This window comes from Oncorhynchus clarkii, unplaced genomic scaffold (assembly GCF_045791955.1).
Source record: "Oncorhynchus clarkii lewisi isolate Uvic-CL-2024 unplaced genomic scaffold, UVic_Ocla_1.0 unplaced_contig_9792_pilon_pilon, whole genome shotgun sequence".
NCBI classification, from domain to species: domain Eukaryota; kingdom Metazoa; phylum Chordata; class Actinopteri; order Salmoniformes; family Salmonidae; genus Oncorhynchus; species Oncorhynchus clarkii.
The window spans coordinates 108581-133299 of NW_027257931.1; the positions used below are offsets into that span (position 1 = coordinate 108581).

General features: G+C 43.5%; 1 protein-coding gene across 1 annotated transcript; it reads left to right on the forward strand.

Annotated features, from left to right (window-relative positions):
- Positions 1–23221: 23221 nt before the first annotated feature.
- On the forward strand, positions 23222–24009 carry LOC139393696 (uncharacterized). Its single transcript, XM_071142040.1, has 2 exons — positions 23222–23263; positions 23374–24009. Exons 1-2 carry the CDS (start codon positions 23222–23224, stop codon positions 24007–24009), a joined length of 678 nt encoding a protein of 225 aa, XP_070998141.1.
- Positions 24010–24719: the final 710 nt, after the last annotated feature.

Here is a 24719-nt window from a genome sequence, read left to right on the forward strand (position 1 = left end):
CCCTGTACATTCCTGTACTGTCCTGTACTGTAGATAGGAATGTTTTAGTTCAGGCCTGTTCAGTCCTGTCCTGCCCTGTACTGTCCTGTACTGTAGATAGGAATGTTTTAGGTCTATCCTGTCTTGTACTGTACTGTAGATAGGATTGTTTTAGGTCTATCCTGTCCCGTACTGTACTGTTGATAGGATTGTTTTAGGTCTGTCCTGTCCTCTCCCAGACTGTACTGTAGATAGGAAGGTTGTAGCTCTATCCTGTCCGGTTCTGTCTTGGAAGGTTTGGGGCTGGGGATTACAGGCCCTGCATGGCACCCAGCTGGTCTGTGTATGTGGCTCTACTGCATGGCTGCTCATGGCTGGTGTTAGTTTTGATCCATGATGGATTTTATCTAACAAAACGACACTACATGTTATAGCTGGGACCCTTTGGATGACAAATCAGAGGAAGATTTTCAAAAATTAAGTGAATATTTAATCGCTATTTGTGAATTTATGAAACCTGTGCCGGTGGATAAATATTTTGTAATGGCTACTGTAAATCTGTCAGTGCAGTTAGACTAACAAGAATTTAAGCTTTCAACCGATATATGACACTTGTATGTACCTAAATGTTTAATATCCATCATGTTTTGATTATTTATTTTAATTGCGCACCCTCCAGTGTCACCGGAAGTTGTCCCGCTAACGGGATGCCTAGCCATACCTTAAGGGAACATTTCGGCATTTCGTGTATGATTAGTGAAAAAGTCCATATTGCAAATGTACGGTCCCTTACTAGACGTCCAAAATCGTTTGTAAAATTCGCGGTCGGCGTCGGGCCGTGCGGTAGGGCCGGACCTACCGGGAAGTCATCGAATGAACTTTGTCGGACATTCGGTTTCCGTTTAATAAAATAAACAAGTTTTGGACCGTTTTTCCGCTATCCCGGAAATTCCCACCAGATGGCATACGGAATCATATGGCAATTTGGCAAAACATCACGAGTCACGACGGGGCCTTAACTTGGTGCCGAACGGGGCCTTAACCTACGCTCACCGAAACTTGGTGAGCGTAGGTTTGGCATAATGGGCAGTTGGCCCCGAACGGGATGGCGTCTAGGCCTCGACGGTTTTTGAGTTATGGCCATTTTTCTGGGATTAAAGGCTTAAAATGGAAATAGAGAAATTATTTTTCCACTTCAGGTCAAAGTCAAGGAGCCTCCGGTGTCAATAAAAAAAGAACCAGCCATTTATCTATCGTCATTTAAGAGAAACGGAACAATGACAAATTGGTGATGGTCACAAATAGGCTTTTTTTTTTCAACAGTTACAGATCCAGTTGCAGGGTGTTCATACGAATCTTTTTAAAGTGTGCTGCGGAGCTCTGCGACATTTCTGTGATTTTCTATGATTTTCTGAAATAACACAATAACTCAGTTCTTAACGTAAAGACTTAAAACTCAGGATTATGTAAAGGCATACCCCAATCAGGATATGAGTTTATTTATAGCTTCCTGTGCCAACCAGAAGTGCCTTAAATGGTGTCATAGTGGCTGTTTCCAAGGGTTAAAAAGGTCAGATCTTTTCAAAACTTGTGTGATTAGGCAACCCCCATAAACTGTAAGTCAGTCATTTCTCCCAACAGATGTCAAAGAAAAGCTCTCACACACACACACACAGCAAGGATGGAGTGACAAAGCGCGGTGCTTAAAGACACAGAGAGCAGGCAATGCAATGCATTACCATAATCCCTAGGCCGTGCCGAGTTCAACGAGATATCCCGCTTGACCGTAGCTCGCTCGGTCTAGGCGCAGCGACCATTAGAATAGTAGGCCCAAAATGAAGCCTCCCCCACAATGTCATTTGCTTTTGGGTGACAGTGAGAGAACCGTTAGGGTGAGAAGAAAAATTCCACCACAGGAATGTTCCTAAGGTCCCCCCGATCTGAACAAGCCTAACCTTGACCGTGTGGCATTAACCCTTAACAGTAAAACAGGGTTTTTTGATCTCACAGATTACAGCGACATCTCTCCCCATAGGAATACATTGCCTGCACCACAAAATTCAACCTGAAGCCTATATGGGTTATGAATGCCGTATGAACCTGTCTTCGGTACCAGTCCATCAGGCCACTATGAGGTCTACCTGTGTTGATTCTAAGCTTCCTGGACCAACCGGAAGTGGTGAAAATGCCCCTAAAAGTGTATATCCATACCCTGCCTGCAGTTTGACAGACATAGTGCATTCAAGCCTGTGTAGATCAGTCAATTCTTAACGTAAAGACTTAAAACTCAGGATTCTGTAAAAGCATACCCCAATGAGGATATGTGTTGACTTATAGCTTCCTGTGCCAACCGGAAGTGCCATAATTGGTGTCTCAGGGGCTGTTTTGAAGGGTTAAAAAAGTCAGATCTGTCCAAAACTTCATATATGTGATTAGGCAACCCCCATGAACTGTAAATCAGTCATTTTTCCCAAAAAAATCAAAGGAAAAAAAAATCACACTAAAACACAACTTGGAAGGAGGGACGTATTGGGGTGCGAGACAGACAGTGGCTGCAATAGTTAGCTTTGTTCGAGCTAAAAAAGAACGGTCAGACCTAGAGTTCTGAAACTTTAGAAACCTGTTCTAGACCTCCGGTTGATGGTACGTGGTGAGTTACGTGGCTCTAGAAGGTTCTCGGACCGAGAAACAGCCTCGTACATTTGCAATACTTTCAATTCATTTTGCATCACGAAAATGACGACGTTTAGAAAAGTCTCAGAGATGCAAGGCTAGGTGCGTTGAAACCGGCTCAGCCCATAGAGACGGACCCCAACGTTTCTGTCTGATAGCTCGTTCAAGGACCCCGTAGCAAGGCATGGAAATAAGTGGATTTTCAGCACCAATTAGGGTTTTTCTCGGACACCAAATGACCTATCGAGCCGAAACTCGGGATTCGGGGTCGCCTCACATAGGCCTTCACATAATGTCCGAACTGGACCCGCAGCTAGAACGTAACTATGTGTTTTACCTTTTTATTATGTTTTCAACTGAAGGCGCTGTGAATTATGGGCCTGCTCTGACATATGTGATAGTTGGCTACTAAATGAGTAGGAAAAAGTGGGTTTGGTGTCAATTGATATCCGTTTGGTGTCATAATGACATCTAATTGACTGATGGACACTGACTTGCTAGTTGACTTTTGTACATTTGCAATATGTTTAAACGGAGAGGGACCATCACCAAAATGGCATTCTGAAATCAACACAAAAAATGGCATCACCATAGTCTCCAGACTGTGCCGAGTTCAACGAGACGCCCCGCTTGACCGTAGCTCGTTCTGAGTGCAGCGAACTTGAAAAAAAGAAGGCCCAAAATGAAGCCTGCCCCACAATGTCATTTGATTTTGGGTGGCAGTGAGAGAACTGTTAGGGTGAGAAGCACAATTCGACCTCAGGTACGTTCCTGAGGTCCACCCGATCCGTGCAAGCATAACCTTGACCGTGTGGCATTAACCCTTCACAGTAAAAAGAAGGTGTTTACTTGAAACAGCTTGCTTTGACTTCTCTCCCCATAGGAATACATTGCCTGCACCTCTAAATTCAACCTGAAGCCTATGTGGGTTATGAATGCCTTATGAACCTGTCTTCTATGACAGTCCATCAGGCCACTATGAGGTCTACCTGTGTCGAATCTAAGCTTCCTGGAGCAACCGGAAGTGGTTAAAATCACCCTAAAAGTGTTTACCCATACACTGCCTGCAGTTTGATAGGCATAGTGCATTCAACCCTGTGTAGATCAGTCAATTCTTAACGTAAAGACTTAAAACTCAGGATTCTGTAAGTGGCTATGTCAATCAAGACATGTGTTTACTTATAGCTTCCTGTGCCAACCGGAAGTGCCTTTAATTGGGTCACACTGTCTGTTTCGAAGGGTTAAAAAAGTCACATCTCTCCAAAACTTCATATGTGTGACTAGGTAACCCTTCTGAACTGTAAATCAGTCATTAATCCCAACCGATGTCAAAGAAAAGCTCCCTCACACACACACAGGAAGGATGGAGTGATAAAGTGCGGTGCTTAAAGACACAGAGAGCAGGAAATGGCATTAACATAATCCCTAGGCCGTACCGAGTTCAACGAGATATCCCGCTTGACCGTAGCTCACTCGGTCTAGGCGCAGCGACCATTAGAATAGTAGGCCCAAAATGAAGCCTGCCCCACAATGTCATTTGATTTTGGGTGAGAGTGAGAGAACCGTTAGAGTGAGAAGAAAAATTCCACCACAGGAATGTTCCTAAGGTCCTCCCGATCCGTGCTAGCCTAACCTTGACCGTGTGGCATTAACCCTTAATAGTTTAAAGAAGGTGTTTACATCAAACAGTTTGCATTGACTTCTCTCCCCATAGGAATACATTGCCTGCACCCCTAATTTCAACCTGAAGTCTATATGGGTTATGAATGACGTATGAACCTGTCTTCGGTACCAGTCCATCAGGCCACTATGAGGTCTACCTGTGTTGATTCTAAGCCTCCTGGACCAACCGGAAGTGGTTAAAATCACCCTAAAAGTGTTTACCCATACCCTGCCTGCAGTTTGACAGACATAGTGCATTCAAGCCTGTGTAAATCAGTCAGTTCTTAATGTAAGGACTTAAAACTCAACTTCTGTAACAGCATACCCCAATGAGGATATGTGTTGATTTATAGCTTCCTGTGCCAACCGGAAGTGCAATAATTGGTGTCTCAGGGGCTGTTTCGAGGGGTTAAAAACGTCTGATCTTTCCAAAACTTCATATGTGTGATTAGGCAACCCCCATGAACTGTAAATCAGTCATTTTTCCCAAAAAATTCAAAGGAAAAAAAAATCACACTAAAACACAACTTGGAAGGAGGGACGTATTGGGGTGCGTAGAGACAGACAGTGGCTGCAATAGTTAGCTTTGTTCGAGCTAAAAAAGAACCGTCAGACCTAGAGTTCTGAAACTTTAGAAACCTGTTCTAGACCTCCCGTCGATGGTGCGTGGTGAGTTACGTGGCTCTAGAAGGTTCTCGGACCGAGAAACAGCCTCGTACATTTGCAATACTTTCAATTCATTTTTGCATCACGAAAATGACGACATTTAGAAATGCCCCAGAGTCGCAAGACTAGGTGCATTGCGAACGTCTCGGCCCATATAGACAGACCCCAACGTTTCTGCCCGATAGCTCATTCAAGGACCCCGTAGCAAGTCATGGAAAATAGTGGATTTTCAGCACCAATTAGGGTTTTTCTCGGACACCAAATGACCTATCGTGCCGAAACTTGGGATTCAGGGTCGCCTCAGCTAGGCCAACAGATAACATAAGAAATGGACCCGCAGCTAGAACGTAACTACGTGTTTTATGGTTTTTTTATGGTTTGAACCGAAGGCGTTGTGAATTTTGGGCCAGCTCTGAAGTATGTAATAGTTGGCTACTAAACGAGTTGGAAAAAGTGGGTTTGGTGTCAGTTTGTATCAGTTTGGTGGTCAGAATGATATCTAATTGACTGATGGACTCTTGTCCACTTGACTCTTGTACATTTGCAATATGTTCAAACAGTGAGGTACCATCACCAAAAGCAACATTCTGAAATCTACCCTAACGAGCGATTGAGATGAACCAGAATCACTGCAAAGCCACCCCGAGTTCATCGGGCCAGTCAATTTCACATTCATGCAGGATTTTTATAGCATGACAAATTCGTGATGGTACCTGCCCATTGAAACATATTGCAAATGCACAGTGACTTTGAAAAAGTAAGGAAACATAAACAAATGGACATAATGAAATCAACATTTTTTTTATTTTTGGGTGACCAGTTGCACGTGCATTTGCAATATGATTCTATAGTGAAAAAACATCACCAAAAGCGACATTCTGAAATCAACCCAAACGAGCGATTGAGATGACCCAGAATCACTGCAAAGCCATCCCGAGTTCATCGGGCCAGTCAATTTCACATTCCTGCAGGATTTTTATAGCATGACAAATTCGTGATGGTACCTGCCCATTAAAACATATTGCAAATGCACAGTGATTTTGAAAAAGTAAGGAAACATAAACAAAAAAAATCAAAAAAAAACATTTTTTGGGTTACCAGTTGCACATTTTAGATCACCAGTTGCACATTTCAGGTCACCAGTTGCACGGAGGAAAATCGTTACTTTTGACTTTGACTTTTGACTTCCCATGACATCATATTGCAAATGGAGAAAACATATGCCTTATGCACAAGTAAAACAAAAATAAATATGATAATACAAGTTGACAAAGGTATAGTTTGAGCAAAGAAAAGTTAGAATTTTGAGCATGACAAATTCGTGATGGTAGCTGCCCATTAAAACATATTGCAAATGCACAGTGACTTTGAAAAAGTAAGGAAACATAAACAAAAAAAATAAAAATAATTTTTTTTTGGGTTACCAGTTGCACATTTTAGATCACCAGTTGCACATTTCAGATCACCAGTTGCACGGAGGAAAATCATTACTTTTGACTTTGACTTTTGACTTCCTATGACATCATATTGCAAATGGAGAAAACATATGCCTTATGCACAAGTAAAAAAATATATATATATGATAATAAAGTATGACTAAAGTATGTTGATAAAGTTCTTATACATGTGTAATTGACACAAAAATCGAAAGAATTTTGAAAAACGGTCCAGAAAGCACTTTTTTAAGGATGTGTGAAGTTTTTTACCAAATTTTGACATTTTTGACTTTTGACTTCCTATGAAATCATATTGCAAATGGCCAAAACATGTGCCTTATGCGCATGTAATTAAAAAAAAAAAATTATGATGACAAAAGTATATTCATACAGTTCTTACACATGTGTAATTGACAAAAAAATCGAAAGAATTTCGAAAAAAGGTCCAGAAAACACTTTTTTAAGGGGTGCTAAGTTTTTTTTTTTAAATCCTTTTTTCAAAATTTTGCTTTTGGATGTTGACTTGGGTTGCAGTTGCAATATGAAAAACCCCGGTGGAACGCACACGCCCCCTATTGGATTTTTGAAGTGTTACAATTGGCAATTGCCATATGGCATTTGCAATATACTTTGCATGAATCAACGCCAAATTGGGTGGTATTGGACATCGTGTATATGGTTTGTCCAATGCCAATCTTTTGCCATTCATTTTTGTCCAAATCAGGGGGGTATTCCCTTACTAAATAAATGCACCTTGGTCTCAGCATTGACTCCCTGTCTAAATAAAGAGACCTTGGTCTGAGCATTGACTCCCTGTCTAAATAAATAGACCTTGGTCTCATCATTGACTCCCTGTCTAAATAAATAGACATTGGTCTCAGCATTGACTCCCTGTCTAAATAAAGAGACCTTGGTCTCAGCATTGACTCCCTGTCTAAATAAAGAGACCTTGGTCTCAGCATTGACTCCCTGTCTAAATAAAGAGACATTGGTCTCAGCATTGACTCCCTGTCTAAATAAATATACCTTGGTCTCAGCATTGACTCCCTGTCTAAATAAAGAGACCTTGGTCTCAGCATTGACTCCCTGTCTAAATAAATAGACCTTGGTCTCAGCATTGACTCCCTGTCTAAATAAATAGACCTTGGTCTCAGCATTGACTCCCTGTCTAAATAAATAGACCTTGGTCGCAGCATTGACTCCCTGTTTAAATAAATAGACCTTGGTCTCAGCATTGACTCCCTGTCTAAATAAAGAGACCTTGGTCTCAGCATTGACTCCCTGTCTAAATAAAGAGACATTGGTCTCAGCATTGACTCCCTGTCTAAATAAATATACCTTGGTCTCAGCATTGACTCCCTGTCTAAATAAAGAGACCTTGGTCTCAGCATTGACTCCCTGTCTAAATAAATAGACCTTGGTCTCAGCATTGACTCCCTGTCTAAATAAATAGACCTTGGTCTCAGCATTGACTCCCTGTCTAAATAAATAGACCTTGGTCTCAGCATTGACTCCCTGTCTAAATAAATAGACCTTGGTCTCAGCATTGACTCCCTGTCTAAATAAATAGACCTTGGTCGCAGCATTGACTCCCTGTTTAAATAAATATACCTTGGTCTCAGCATTGACTCCCTGTCTAAATAAAGAGACCTTGATCGCAGCATTGACTACATTTTTAAATAAATAGACCTTAGTCTCAGCATTGACTCCCTGTCTAAATAAAGAGACCTTGGTCTCAGCATTGACTCTCTGTCTAAATAAATATACCTTGGTCTCAGCATTGACCCCCTGTCTAAATAAATAGACCTTGGTCTCAGCATAGACTCCCTGTCTAAATAAATAGACCTTGGTCTCAGCATTGACTCCCTGTCTAAATAAAGAGACCTTTTTCTCAGCATTGACTCCCTTCCTAAATACATAGACCTTGGTGTCAGCATTGACTCCTTGTCTAAATAAATGCACCTTGGTCTCAGCATTGACTCCCTGTCTAAATAAATATACCTTGGTCTCAGCATTGACTCCCTGTCTAAATAAAGATACCTTGGTCTGAGCATTGACTCCCTGTCTAAATAAATAGACAATAGTCTCAGCATTGACTCTCTGCCTAAATATATAGACCTTGGTCTCAGCATTGACTCCCTGTCTAAATAAATAGACCTTGGTGTCAGCATTGACTCCCTGTCTAAATAAATGCACCTTGGTCTCAGCATTGACTCCCTGTCTAAACAAGGAGACCTTGGTCTCAGCATTGACTCCCTGTCTAAATAAATAGACCTTGGTCTCAGCATTGACTCCCTGTCTAAATAAATAGACCTTGGTCTCAGCATTGACTCCCTGTCTAAATAAATAGACCTTGGTCGCAGCATTGACTCCCTGTTTAAATAAATAGACCTTGGTCTCAGCATTGACTCCCTGTCTAAATAAAGAGACCTTGGTCGCAGCATTGACTCCCTGTTTAAATAAATAGACATTGGTCTCAGCATTGACTCCCTGTCTAAATAAATAGACCTTGGTCTCAGCATTGACTCCCTGTCTAAATAAAGAGACCTTAGTCTCAGCATTGACTCCCTGTCTAAATAAAGAGACCTTGGTCTCAGCATTGACTCCCTGTCTAAATAAATAGACCTTGGTCTCAGCATTGACTCTCTGTCTAAATAAATGTCTAAATAAATAGACCTTGGTCTCAGCATTGACTCCCTGTCTAAATATGGGTGGGAAAGGGAGGGGACACTGCTGTTTGTGGGCCTGGAGTGGGACAGTGAGAGGACACTGCTGGGGGCCTGGGGTGGGACAGTGAGAGGACACTGCTGGGGGCCTGGGGTGGGACAGTGAGAGGACACTGCTGGGGGCCTGGGGTGGGATAGGGAGGGGACACTGCTGTCTGTGGGCCTGGAGTGGGACAGTGAGAGGACACTGCTGTCTGTGGGCCTGGGGTGGGACAGTGAGAGGACACTGCTGGGGGTCTGGGGTGGGACAAGGAGGGGACACTGCTGGGGGCCTGGGGTGGGACAGGGAGGGGACACTGCTGCCTGTGGGCCTGGAGTGGGACAGTGAGAGGACACTGCTGGGGGCCTGGGGTGGGACAGTGAGAGGACACTGCTGGGGGCCTGGGGTGGGACAGTGAGAGGACACTGTTGGGGGCCTGGAGTGGGACAGTGAGAGGACACTGCTGGGGGCCTGGGGTGGGACAGTGAGAGGACACTGCTGGGGGCCTGGTGTGGGACAGGGAGGGGACACTGCTGTCTGTGGGCCTGGAGTGGGACAGTGAGAGGACACTGCTGGGGGCCTGGGGTGGGAAAGGGAGGGGACACTGCTGTTTGTTGGCCTGGAGTGGGACAGTGAGAGGACACTGCTGGGGGCCTGGGGTGGGACAGTGAGAGGACACTGCTGGGGGCCTGGTTTGGGACAGTGAGAGGACACTGCTGGGGGCCTGGGGTGGGATAGGGAGGGGACACTGCTGTCTGTGAGCCTGGAGTGGGACAGTGAGAGGACACTGCTGGGGGCCTGGGGTGGGACAGTGAGAGGACACTGCTGGGGGTCTGGGGTGGGACAAGGAGGGGACACTGCTGCCTGTCGGCCTGGAGTGGGACAGTGAGGGGACACTGCTGGGGGCCTGGGGTGGGACAGTGAGAGGACACTGCTGGGGGCCTGGGGTGGGATAGGGAGGGGACACTGCTGTCTGTGGGCCTGGAGTGGGACAGTGAGAGGACACTGCTGGGGGCCTGGGGTGGGACAGTGAGAGGACACTGCTGGGGGCCTGGGGTGGGACAGGGAGGGGACACTGCTGCCTGTGGGGCTGGAGTGGGACAGTGAGGGGACACTGCTGGGGGCCTGGGGTTGGACAGGGAGAGGACACTGCCGGGGACCTGGGGTGGGACAGTGAGAGGACACTGCTGGGGGCCTGGGGTGGGACAGTGAGAGGACACTGCTGGGGGCCTGGGGTGGGACAGTGAGAGGACACTGCAGGGGGCCTGGGGTGGGACAAGGAGGGGACACTGCTGTCTGTGGGCCTGGAGTGGGACAGTGAGGGGACACTGATGGGGGGGGGGGGGGTGATGACGGTGGGACAGGCGAAACAGGAGTAGGGACACATAGACACACAACCTGATTGACAGGCCTCATTGTTATGCAGCAGGACAAGATGTCCTCTCTTTTTCTCTCTCCCCCCTCTCTCCCTCTCTCTTGTGTGTGTTAGGGAGCATTGCAATGGCTCATTTGTTGACTGAGGAGGTTTGTTGTGATTCTGTGTAATGGTAGGTTGACTAAGGAGGTTTGTTGTGATTATGTGTAATGGTCGGTTGACTGAGGAGGTTTATTGTGATTCTGTGTGATGGCCGGTTGACTGAGGGGATTTATTGGGATTCTGTGTAATGGTAGGTTGACTGAGGAGTTTTATTGTGATTCTGTGTGACGGTAGGTTGACTGAGAAGGCCACTCTTTTAGTTCAGGGTTACTTTGAAAAACAAAGCCAAGAGGAATGAGTGGAGCTATATTATGTTATTATATCATACTATAGAGAAGTAGAAGTTGTCCCCCTCTCCTCTCCTCCTTATTTTCCAGCTGACTGACCACATTAAGCTGTTTCTCAGGAGTGCTGATATACACATTATCATGCATTATTCTGAAACATTACCTGCCTGGCCTTCTCACAGTAATAACCACCGCCAAGACCCTATTCTATAGCTAAATAATATTCACATCACAGAGGGAAAACACTTTGGTTTGACTTCATTATTCCTCTATAAATGTGCATATTGGGAGATGATTTTAGTAGGTTGTATTGTTCAGACTGTCTGTTCTTTAGATGTCAGAGAAAATTCTCAATGCAGGAGTGATCATGTCTATATGTGTTTTTCCTATGTATTCTCAGAATGTGTCATGATGTGGTCTCAATCTGTCCATCTCTCAATGTAAAGACAGGGTGTTTACCAGACTATTGTCTAGACTCAATCTGTCCATCTCTCAATGTAAAGATAGGGTGTTTACCAGATTATTGTCTAGGCTCAATCTGTCCATCTCTCAATGTAAAGACAGGGTGTTTACCAGACTAATGTCTAGGCTCAATCTGTCCATCTCTCAATGTAAAGACAGGGTATTTAATAATTGTCTATATACACTATACCTACATATACCACACACAGACAAATGACACTGTTTCTGGAGTGACGGCGAGAAGGAGACTACATGTAAATGGTCTGAGGTGATGTGGATATCTGAGTCATCTGGAAGAGAAGGAGACTACGTGTAAATGGTCTGAGGTGATGTGGATATCTGAGTCATCTGGAAGAGAAGGAGACTAACTACATGTAAATGTTCTGAGGTGATGTGGATATCTGAGTCATCAGGAAGAGAAGGAGACTAACTACATGTAAATGTTCTGAGGTGATGTGGATATCTGAGTCATCTGGAAGAGAAGGAGACTAACTACATGTAAATGTTCTGAGGTGATGTGGATATCTGAGTCATCAGGAAGAGAAGGAGACTAACTACATGTAAATGGTCTGAGGTGATGTGGATATCTGAGTCATCTGGAAGAGAAGGAGACTAACTACATGTAAATGGTCTGAGGTGATGTGGATATCTGAGTCATCTGGAAGAGAAGGAGACTACGTGTAAATGGTCTGAGGTGATGTGGATATCTGAGTCATCTGGAAGAGAAGGAGACTACGTGTAAATGTTCTGAGGTGATGTGGATATCTGAGTCATCTGGAAGAGAAGGAGACTACGTGTAAATGGTCTGAGGTGATGTGGATATCTGAGTCATCTGGAAGAGAAGGAGACTACGTGTAAATGTTCTGAGGTGATGTGGATATCTGAGTCATCTGGAAGACAAGGAGACTAACTACATGTAAATGGTCTGAGGTGATGTGGATATCTGAGTCATCTGGAAGAGAAGGAGACTAACTACATGTAAATGGTCTGAGGTGATGTGGATATCTGAGTCATCAGGAAGAGAAGGAGACTAACTACATGTAAATGGTCTGAGGTGATGTGGATATCTGAGTCATCTGGAAGAGAAGGAGACTAACTACGTGTAAATGGTCTGAGGTGATGTGGATATCTGAGTCATCAGGAAGAGAAGGAGACTAACTACATGTAAATGGTCTGAGGTGATGTGGATATCTGAGTCATCTGGAAGAGAAGGAGACTAACTACATGTAAATGGTCTGAGGTGATGTGGATATCTGAGTCATCTGGAAGAGAAGGAGACTACGTGTAAATGTTCTGAGGTGATGTGGATATCTGAGTCATCTGGAAGACAAGGAGACTAACTACGTGTAAATGGTCTGAGGTGATGTGGATATCTGAGTCATCTGGAAGAGAAGGAGACTACGTGTAAATGGTCTGAGGTGATGTGGATATCTGAGTCATCTGGAAGAGAAGGAGACTACGTGTAAATGGTCTGAGGTGATGTGGATATCTGAGTCATCTGGAAGAGAAGGAGACTACGTGTAAATGTTCTGAGGTGATGTGGATATCTGAGTCATCTGGAAGACAAGGAGACTAACTACATGTAAATGGTCTGAGGTGATGTGGATATCTGAGTCATCTGGAAGAGAAGGAGACTAACTACATGTAAATGGTCTGAGGTGATGTGGATATCTGAGTCATCAGGAAGAGAAGGAGACTAACTACATGTAAATGGTCTGAGGTGATGTGGATATCTGAGTCATCTGGAAGAGAAGGAGACTAACTACGTGTAAATGGTCTGAGGTGATGTGGATATCTGAGTCATCTGGAAGAGAAGGAGACTACGTGTAAATGGTCTGAGGTGATGTGGATATCTGAGTCATCTGGAAGAGAAGGAGACTAACTACATGTAAATGGTCTGAGGTGATGTGGATATCTGAGTCATCTGGAAGAGAAGGAGACTAACTACATGTAAATGGTCTGAGGTGATGTGGATATCTGAGTCATCAGGAAGAGAAGGAGACTAACTACATGTAAATGGTCTGAGGTGATGTGGATATCTGAGTCATCTGGAAGAGAAGGAGACTAACTACATGTAAATGGTCTGAGGTGATGTGGATATCTGAGTCATCTGGAAGAGAAGGAGACTAACTACATGTAAATGGTCTGAGGTGATGTGGATATCTGAGTCATCAGGAAGAGAAGGAGACTAACTACATGTAAATGGTCTGAGGTGATGTGGATATCTGAGTCATCTGGAAGAGAAGGAGACTAACTACATGTAAATGGTCTGAGGTGATGTGGATATCTGAGTCATCAGGAAGAGAAGGAGACTAACTACATGTAAATGGTCTGAGGTGATGTGGATATCTGAGTCATCAGGAAGAGAAGGAGACTAACTACATGTAAATGGTCTGAGGTGATGTGGATATCTGAGTCATCTGGAAGAGAAGGAGACTAACTACGTGTAAATGGTCTGAGGTGATGTGGATATCTGAGTCATCTGGAAGAGAAGGAGACTACGTGTAAATGGTCTGAGGTGATGTGGATATCTGAGTCATCTGGAAGAGAAGGAGACTACGTGTAAATGTTCTGAGGTGATGTGGATATCTGAGTCATCTGGAAGAGAAGGAGACTAACTACATGTAAATGGTCTGAGGTGATGTGGATATCTGAGTCATCAGGAAGAGAAGGAGACTAACTACATGTAAATGGTCTGAGGTGATGTGGATATCCTAGTCATCTGGAAGAGAAGGAGAATAACTACATGTAAATGGTCTGAGGTGATGTGGATATCTGAGTCATCTGGAAGAGAAGGAGACTAACTACATGTAAATGTTCTGAGGTGATGTGGATATCTGAGTCATCAGGAAGACAAGGAGACTGACTACATGTAAATGGTCTGAGGTGATGTGGATATCTGAGTCATCTGGAAGAGAAGGAGACTACGTGTAAATGTTCTGAGGTGATGTGGATATCTGAGTCATCAGGAAGACAAGGAGACTAACTACATGTAAATGGTCTGAGGTGATGTGGATATCTGAGTCATCTGGAAGAGAAGGAGACTACGTGTAAATGGTCTGAGGTGATGTGGATATCTGAGTCATCTGGAAGAGAAGTAGACTACGTGTAAATGTTCTGAGGTGATGTGGATATCTGAGTCATCTGGAAGACAAGGAGACTAACTACATGTAAATGTTCTGAGGTGATGTGGATATCTGAGTCATCAGGAAGACAAGGAGACTGACTACATGTAAATGGTCTGAGGTGATGTGGATATCTGAGTCATCAGGAAGAGAAGGAGACTAACTACATGTAAATGGTCTGAGGTAATGTGGATATCTGACTCATCTGGAAAATATTTTACTGATGGCTTGTTGTTGTTTTTGTTGTTGCTATTTTAATGTTTTTTTCAATAAAGATTACTACTTACTGTTAATGTTAATAGTTAGAAGAAAATCTCAAGTTCAATTAGTAATATCATGTTAGTCTTACCATGAATCATGCGTAGATATTATATATAAAGTTGATATCGGAAGTTTACATACACCTGAGCCAAATACATTTAAACAAAGTTTTTCAAAATTCCTGACATTTAATCATAATAAAAATTCCCTGTTCTAGGTTAGTTAGGATCACCACTTCATTTTAAGGATGTGAAATGTCAGAATAATAGCAGAAATAAATATTTATTTATTTATTTATTTATTTCAGCTTTAATTTCTTTCATCACATTCCCAGTGGGTCAGAAGTTTACATACACTCAATTAGTATATGTTAACATTGCTTTTAAATTGTTTAACTTGGGTCAAATGTTTCCGGTAGCCTTCCACAAGCTTCCCACAATAAATTGGCTGAATTGTGGCCCATTCCTCCTGACAGAGCTGGTGTAACTGAGTCAGGTTTGAAGGCTTCCTTGCTCGCACACGCTTTTTCAGTTCTGCCAACAAATGTTATTTTGGATTAAGGTCAGTGCTTTGTGATGGCCAATCCAATACCTTCAATTTATTGTCCTTTAGCCATTTTGCCACAACTTTGGAAGTCTGCTTCGGGTCATTGTCCATTCAGAAGACCCATTTGCAACCAAGCTTTAACTTCCTGACTGATGTCTTGAGATGTTGCTTCAATATATCCACATAATTTTCCCCTCCTCATCATGCCATCAATTTTGTTAAGTGCACCATTACCTGCTGCAGCAAAGTACCACCACAACATGATGTTGCCACCCCCGTGCTTCACGGTTGGGATGGTGCTCTTCGACTTGCAAGCCTCCACCTTTTTCCTCCAAACATATCAGTACCCAAACAGTTCTGTTTTTGTTTCATCAGACCAGAGGACATTTCTCCAAAAAGTACGATCTTTATCCGCATCTGCAGTTGCAAACCGTAGTCTGGCTTTTGTATGGCGGTTTTGGAACAGTGGCTTCTTCCTTGCTGAGCTTCCTTTCAGGTTATGTCGATATAGGACTCGTTATACTGTGGATAAAGATACTTTTGGACCTGTTTCCTCAAGTATCTTCACAAGGTCCTTCACTGTTGTTCTGGGATTGATTTGCACTTTTTGCACCAAAGTACGTTCATCTCTAGGAGACATAAAGCATCTCCTTTCTGAGCGGTATGAGGGCTGTGTGATCCCATGGTGTTTATACTTGTGTACTATTGTTTGTACAGATAAATGTGGTACCTTCAGGTGTTTGGAAATTTCTCCAAAGGATGAACCAGACTTGTGGAGGTCTACATTTATTTAGATTTTCCCATGATGTCAAGCAAAGAGGCCTTGAAATACATTCACAGGTAAACCTCCATTTGACTCAAATTAGGTCAATTAACCTATCAGAAGCCTCTAAAGTGATGACATAATTTTCTGTAATTTTCCAAGCTCTTTAAAGGCACAGTCAACTTAGTGTATGTAAACTTCTGACCGACTGGAATTGTGATACAGTGAATTACAGGTGAAATAATCTGTCTGTAAACAATTGTTGGAAAACTTACTTGTGTCATGCACAAAGTAGATGTCCTAACCGACTTGCCAAAACTATAGTTTGTTAACAAGAATTTTGTGGAGTGGTTGAAAAACTAGTTTTAATGACTCCAACCTAAGTGTGTGTAAACTTCCGACTTCAACTGTAGATATATATATATAAATATACAATACCTGTCAAAAGTACCTGTACTCATTCAATTGTTTTTCTTTATTTTTACTATTTTCGATATTGTAGAATAATAGTGAAGACATCAAAACTATGAAATAACTGATATGGAATAATGTAGTAACCAAAAAAGTGTAAAACAAATCAAAATATTTTTACATTTGAGATTCTTCAAAGTAGCCACCCTTTGCATTGGCGACAGCTTTGCACATTCTTGGCATTCTCTCAACCAGCTTCATGAGGTTGTCACCTGATTCAGCACTCCATCACTCTCCTTCGTCAAATAGCCCTTCCACAGCCATGAGCTGTGTTTTGGGTCATTGTCCTGTTGAAAAACGAATTATAGTCCCTCTAAGCGCAAACCAGATGAGATGGTGTATTGCTGCAGAATGCTGTGGTAGCCATGCTGGTTAAGTGTGCCTTGAATTCTAAATAAATCAGTCTACGTCACCAGCATAGCACGTCCACACCATCACACCTCCTCCTCCATGCTTCACAAAGGGAACCATACATGCGGAGATCATCCTTTCACCTACTCTGTGTCTCACAAAGACAGTTGAAAGCAAAAATCTCACATTTTGACTTTCTTGGCCCAAGCAAGTTTCTTCTTCTTATTGATGTCCTTTAGTAGTGGTTTCTTTGCAGAAATTCGACCATGAAGGCCTGATTCAAGCAGTCTCCTCTGAATAGTTGATATTGAGATGTGTCTGTTACTTGAACTCTGTGAAGCATTTATTTGGGCTACAATCAGAGGTGCAGTTAACTCTAATGAACTTATCCTCTGCAGCAGAGGTAACTCTAGGTCTGCCTTTCCTATGGCAGTCTGTCACGGCTGTTGAAAGGAGAGGACCAAGGTGCAGCATTGTGAGCGTAAATTTTCATTTATTAATCAAAATGACGCCGAACAAAACAAATAACACTACAAAACAAACTGTGAAGCTCAAAGGCTATGTGCCCTAAACAAAGCCAACTTCCCACAAAGAAAGGAGGGAAAAAGGGCTACCTAAGTATGGTTTGTAGTGGAAATTTCCTGTATTTACTAAATCATGAGAGCAAACCACACACAAGTCAGAGTTATCATAAAGTCCATCTTTAATTGTATGAGCTCCATCACAACCCTGTGACTCTCAGATCAATTCAGTGTCTATAAATGAATTCTCTGAGAGTCCTTACACATTGCAATTGAGATCTTTTATAGCAAAGACACACATAGCCACAACAGCATTGGCTATAAATTATCGTTCAGCTTTGTCTCCTAAACTATGTTCTTATCTCGCTCTCAGGACCATAAAACAAAACCTATATCAACAGGCATATATCAAATACACCCCTCCTTGACAAGATCACAGAGACACAGTGACTGACACACAGACATTGTGGAGCCAAGAGATAATTGGTGTAAAAGATATGTTTACATATGAAGACAATCTTGACCTCTCCCCTCTCTGCGGCCCAAGTAACTGAAATCTTGACAGAGAACAGATAACTGCAACCGGCCAACAGTATTATCCAAAAATAGACATTCTGATGAGAAGTAACTCACAAAGCATATAATGAAAATAAAACATATTATCTATGTTACCCAACTAATTCTGATTATTCCCCCACAGGTTCCCAATCAGAGACAACGATAGACAGCTGTTCCTGATTGAGAAACATACCCGGCCAAAACATAGAAACACCAAATCATAGAAAACATAGAACATAGAATGCCCACCCCAAATCACACCCTGACCAAACCAAATAGAGATATCAAAAGGCTCTCTACGGTCAGGGCGTGACACAGTCCTCATGAGAGCCAGTTTCATCATAGCTCTTGATGGTTTTTGCGACTGCACTTGAAGAATCTTTCAAAGTTCATGACATTTTCCGGATTTACTGACCTTCATGTGTTAAAATAATGATGGACTGTTGTTTTTCTTTGCTTCCTTAAGCTGTTCTTGCCAAAATATGGACTTGGTCTTTGACCAAATAGGGCCATCTTCTGTATACAACCCCTACCTTGTCACAACACAACTGATTATCTCAAACGCATTAAGAAGGAAAGAAATTCCACAAATTAACTTTTAACAAGGCACACCTGTTAATTGGTATGCATTCCAGGTGACTACTTCATGGAGCTGGTTGAGAGCAGGCCAAGAGTGTGCAAATCTGTCATCAAGGCAAAGGGTGGCTGCTGTGAAAAATTTGTTTAACACTTTTTTAACACGTGTTATTTCAGAATTTTGATGTCTTCACTATTATTCTACAATGTTGAAAATTATAAAACATTTAGAAAAACCCTTGAATGAGTAGGTGTGTCCAAACTTTTGATTGGAACTGTATATATAAATATAATCAAATCAAATTTATAGGTCACAATGCAAATAGTCCAGATAGTTTGCCCCCGGTGATGCGCTGTGCAGACTGCACCACCCTCTGGAGAGCCCTGCGGTTCCGGGCAATGCAGTTGCCATGCCTGGTGGTGATACAACCCGACAGGATGCTCTCAATTGTGCATCTGTAAAAGTTTGTGAGGGTTTTAGGTGACAAGCTGAAGTTCTTCAGTCTCCTGAGGTTGAAGAGACGCTGTTGGGCCTTCTTCACCACACTGGGTGTGTGGGTGGACCAGCTGTTGGGCATTCTTCACCACACTGGGTGGGTGGGTGGGTGGACCAGCTGTTGGGCCTTCTTCACCACACTGGGTGTGTGGGTGGACCATTTCAGATCGTCAGTGATGTGTACGCTGAGGAACTTGAAGCTTTTCACCTTTCTCCACTTCGAGCCCATCGATGTGGATAGGGACGTACACTCTCTGCTGTTTCCTGAAGTCCACTGTCAGCTCCTTTGTTTTGTTGACAATGAGGGATACGTTTTTTTTCCTGGCGCCACTGCCAGGGCCTTCACCTCCTCCCTGTAGGCTGTCTTGTCATTGTTGGTAATCAGGCCTACAGCTGTTGTGTTGTCTGCAAACTTGATGATTGAGTTTGAGGCATGCGTGACCATGCAGTCATGAGTGAACAGGGAGTACAGGAGGGGGCTGAGCACGCACCCTTGGGGGGCCCCTATGTTGAGGGTCAGCGAAGTGGAGGTGTTGTTTCCTACCTTCACCACCTGGGTACGGCCCATCAGAAAGTACAGGAACCAATTGCACAGGGCGGGGTTGAGACCCAGCTTCTCAATCTTAATGATGAGCTTGGAGGGTACTATGATATTGAAGGCTGAGCTATAGTCAATGAACAGCATTCTTACATAGGTATTTTGTCCAGATGGGATAGGGCAGTGTGCAGTTCAGCGATTGCATCGTCTGTGGATCTATTGGGGCGGTATGCATCTTGAAGTGGGTCTAGGGTGTTGGGCAAGGTAGAAGTGATATGTTCCTTAAAACCTCTTTGGGATAGGGGGCAGCATTTTCACTTTTGGTTAAATAACGTGCCCAATTTCAACTTCCTGCTACTCACGCCAAGAATATAAGATATGCATAGTATTAGTAGATTTGGATAGAAAACACTCTGACGTTTCTAAAACTGTTTGAATCATGTCTGTGTGTGTAACAGAACTTATGTAGCAGGCAAAACCCTGAGGACTAACCATTCAGATTTTTTTTAGGTTACTGTCTATTCAATGAGGTTTCATTGGGAAACGCGATTTCTAAGGCACTTGTTTGCAGTTCCTACCACTTCCACCGGATGTCACCAGTCTTTGGAAATTGGTTGAGGTTATTCCTTTGTGTAATGAAGAAGTACGGCCATCTTGAATTTGTGTCATTTGAAGTGTACTTTTTGAGAAGACGCATGACTGGAAAAGTAGCGTGAGATTGTTGTCTTCCTGTATTGAACACAGATTGTCCCGTCTACAATTTGATCGATTATTAACGTTTAAAAATACCTAAAGTTGTATTACAAAAGTAGTTTGAAATGTAGTTTCAAAGTTTACAGGTAATTTTTGAGATATTTTGCAGGGACGTTGCGCAAATTGGAAGCAGGTTTTTTTCTGGATCAAACGCGCCAAATAAATGGACATTTTGGATATATATCGACGGAATTAATCGAACAAAAGGACCATTTGTGATGTTTATGGGACATATTGGAGTGCCAACAAAAGAAGCTCGTCAAAGGTAAGGCATGAATTATATTTTATTTCAACGTTTTGTGTGGTGCCTGCAGGGTTGAAATATGCTACACTCTCTTTGTTTACTGTTGTGCTATCATCAGATAATAGCTTCTTATGCTTTCGACAAAAATGCAACCAATTTTTGTTATTGACCAAATACTTATTTTCCACCATAATTTGCTAATAAATTCCTTAAAAATCCTACAATGTGATTTTCTGGATTTTTTTTCTCATTTTGTCTGTCATAGTTGAAGTGTACCTATGATGAAAATTACATGCCTCTCTCACCCCCCCCCCCCCCCCCCCCCCCCATCCCGCCCCCTCTTCTACACTGCTGCTACTCGCTGTTTGTTTATTACCAATACATAGTCACTTCGCCCCCACCTACATGTACAGATTACCACATCTAGCTTGTACCCGTGCACACTGACTCAGCACCGGTTCCCCCTGTAGACAGCCTCGTTATTCTTATTGTGTTACTTTTTATTATTTGAACTTCACTGTTGGTTAAGGGCTTGTAAGTAAGCATTTCACGGTTAACTCTACACTTGTTGTATTCTGCATGTGGCAAATAAAGTTTGATTTGAGTTGAATGTCTTACCATGCAGCATATATAATATCTTACCATGCAGCATATATCATATCTTACCATGCAGCATATATCATATCTTACCATGCAGCATATATCATATCTTACCATGCAGCATATATCATATCTTACCATGCAGCATAAATAATATCGTACTATGCAGCATATATCATATCTTACCATGCAGCATATATCATATCTTACCATGCAGCATATATCATCTCTTACCATGCAGCATATATCATATCTTACCATGCAGCATACATAATATCTTACCATGCAGCATGTATTCTATCTTACCATGCAGCATATATCATATCTTACCATGCAGCATATATCATATCTTACCATGCAACATATATCATATCTTGCCACTGTCTTTTCCAATACATATTCAGAGGTTGTCCAGTTGTTTGACTGCTCCCCTCGACACATTTTGACACCGTTTTCCCTGTGAAAACACACACACTTGGCACGCACGCACACACACACACACACACACACACACACACACACACACACACACACACACACACACACACACACACACACACACACACACACACACACACACACACACACACACACACACACACATGCATAGTCAGCCTCAGGCTGGTAAATTATTTCCTTATCTTTGTCCATTCATTAGGTAGAGCAGTTTCTATGGAGCAGGTAACACATGTATTTGGCAAACATGATAAAAGTGAATTCTGTTATCTTGACAAGTTCTGAAACATAATCCTCCCTAGGACTCCGGAGCATGTCTGAGTGGCACACAGAGACAAGTTGTCCTGGTCACGTTGCTCTCTCTGTTGCCTTCATGGAACAGTCTGGAATATACTGTATAGTTTATGTAATCTGTCAAATAGACTAGTTTCTACACCTTGAATCTCAATTAGGGACATTTAGAATGATAATCAACTGGAACATGGCTCTATCGGTACTGATTAACGGTTAAAGTGAATTGAATACAGCCATATCGCTGTGTTAGTGCATTGACTGGTCTTAGGGTCTGAGGGCTATGGCAACCAACTGCTGCAGTACAGGAAGGAAGGAAAGAAGGACAGAAAGAAGGAAGGAGAGGAGGGTTTGTGATAAATACTGATGGAGGTTAAATCCTCTGAGCTTTACACCTTTATACCTTTCAATCCTGAAGAAAAAGCTTTCAACACACTGCCTGCCCTAAAACCATGAATAGAAATGCATGTCCTTGGGGCCTCCCGAGTGGGGCAGTGTTGCGGGGTCACTACAGCCTGGGGTTCGATCCCAGTGTCAGGGGTTAGGGGAGGGCCCGGCTTTGGGGGGATTTACTTGGCTCATCGCGCTGGGGGCGGCTGGACCCCTGAAGGTTGCGTTAGGCTTCCAGGTTAATTGGGTGGGTGTTAATCTCTACAGGATTGGTGGGATGTTTGAGCTAACATAGGCTAATGAAGTTGTAAGTAACAAGAACATTTCCCAGGACATAGACATATCTGATATTGGCAGAAAACTTAAGAGTTAATCTATTGCACATGTACAGTAGCTATTACAGTGAAAGAAAACCATGCTATTGTTTAAGGAGAGTGCACAGTTATGAACATGATAATTTATTAATAAACCAATTAGGCACATTTGGGCAGTCTTGATACAACAGTTTGAACAGAAATGCAATGGTTCATTGGATCAGTCTAAAACGTTGCACATACAGACTGATGCCATCTAGTGGCCAAAATCAAAATTGTGCCTGGGCTGGAATAATACATTATGGCCTTTCTCTTACGTTTCAAAGATGATCTTACAAACCACATGGTTTTTCTTTGTATTATCTTTTACCAGATCTATTGTGTTATACTCTCCTACATTCATTTCACATTTCCACAAACTTCAAAGTGTTTTGTTTCAAATGGTATCAAGAATATGCACATCCTTGCTTTAGTTCCTGAGGTACAGGCTGGGTATGTTATTTTAGGCAAAAAAAAAAAAAAAAAAGGGATCCAATCCATTTTAAGATGCGCGGTTTGGCAGGTCATGTTTCAGAGGACGCATGACTTGACCTTCACCGCCCGTTGGTGAGTTGTAGCGATGAGACAAGATCGTAATCAAGAAATTGGGGAGAAAAAGAGGGTACATTTTTTTTATGTCTTTCCTTTCTCAACATCCACCCACTCCACCAACCTCTACCTCAGTCCGCCTCCACCCCATCTCTATCCAAGCCCCATCAACCTCTATCCCAGCCCCAGCACCAGCCCCACCCCATCTCTACCCACCCCACAACTACCCCAGTCCCACTCCACCAACCTCTACCCCAGTCCCACTCCACCCACTTCTACCCCAGTCCACCTCCACCCACCTCTATCCCAGTCCACCTCCACCCACCTCTACCCCAGTCCACCTCCACCCACCTCTACCCCAGTCCCACTCCATCCACCTCGACCCCAGTCCACCTCCACCCACCTCTATCCCAGTCCACCTCCACCCACCTCTACCCCAGTCCACCGCCACCCACCTCTACCCCAGTCCCACCCCACCCACCTCTACCCCAGTCCACCTCCACCCACCTCTACTCCAGTCCACCTCCACCCACCTCTACCCCAGTCCCGTTCCACCCACCTCTACCCCAGTCCCACTCCACCCACCTCTACCCCAGTCCCACTCCACCCACCCACCTCTATCCCAGTCCCAGTCCCACTCCACCAACCTCTAATCCCAGTCCCACTCCACCCACCTCTACCCCAGTCCCCCTCCACCCACCTCTACCCCAGTCCCACTCCACCCTCTCCACCGCTATGCCAGTCCCCTTTCCCTTCCCCTTCCACTCCACCTCAACCCCAATCTACTTCCCCTGTCCATTAACATCATGTGTCCATTGAGGGTCAACACTAGAAATCTCGTCTCCTTTCCGAGGTAGAACCCGGTCCAGGAGTTAGGAAAAAGGCTGAAACCCCCTGAAGCAAAGAGACTGGAGGTCACCAGAGGTCACACTCCTTTAGCCCAGGAGCTGTCTCTCTATGTCTCTCTCCCTCTCTGTCTCTGTCTCTGTCTCTGTCTCTCTCTCTCTCTCTCTCTCTCTCTCTCTCTCTCTCTCCCTCTCTGTCTCTCTCTCCCCCTCTCTCCCTCTGTCTCTTTTTTCTCTCCCTCTGTCTCCCTCTCTCTCTCTTTCTTTCTCTGTCTCTCTATCTCCTCTCTCTCTCCTCCTCTCTTCCCCGGGTTGAGGGTTTCTGAGTCCGCTGAGAGGAGTGTGTGAAAAGGCACAATACAGGTCCCTCGACGCTGCCGCCACGGCAGCGAATGTGTGAGAAGAGGCCTACATTTGATGCCTGACTGACCAAATCTTCTTCTGAATAGTCGCTGCTATTCCCCCGTGAGGTCTGTAGCGGTGCCAGAGGGGGCGAGAGGGGGGGCACGAGAGACAAGATGGAGAGAGGAAGGTTCAGTAATTGTATCAAGGTCTGTTGAGATTTTCTCAAACGGCTCTCGGTAAAAGGAATGGGGTCCCATGGTACAGGAAGCAACTCCTGCAGAATAACCCCAAAACACTGTGCACTCAGATATGAATAACATTCCATTTAGCACATGAAAG

What these genes read in the sequence shown, in the direction of transcription:
- LOC139393696 (XM_071142040.1), top strand. Translation starts at nt 23,222, where the DNA reads ATGAGACAAGATCGTAATCAAGAAATTGGGGAGAAAAAGAGG. An exon ending in AAATTGGGGAGAAAAAGAGG is followed by an intron (nt 23,264 to 23,373) that starts GTACATTTTTTT and finishes CCTCTATCCCAG; the next exon opens with CCCCAGCACCAGCCCCACCC.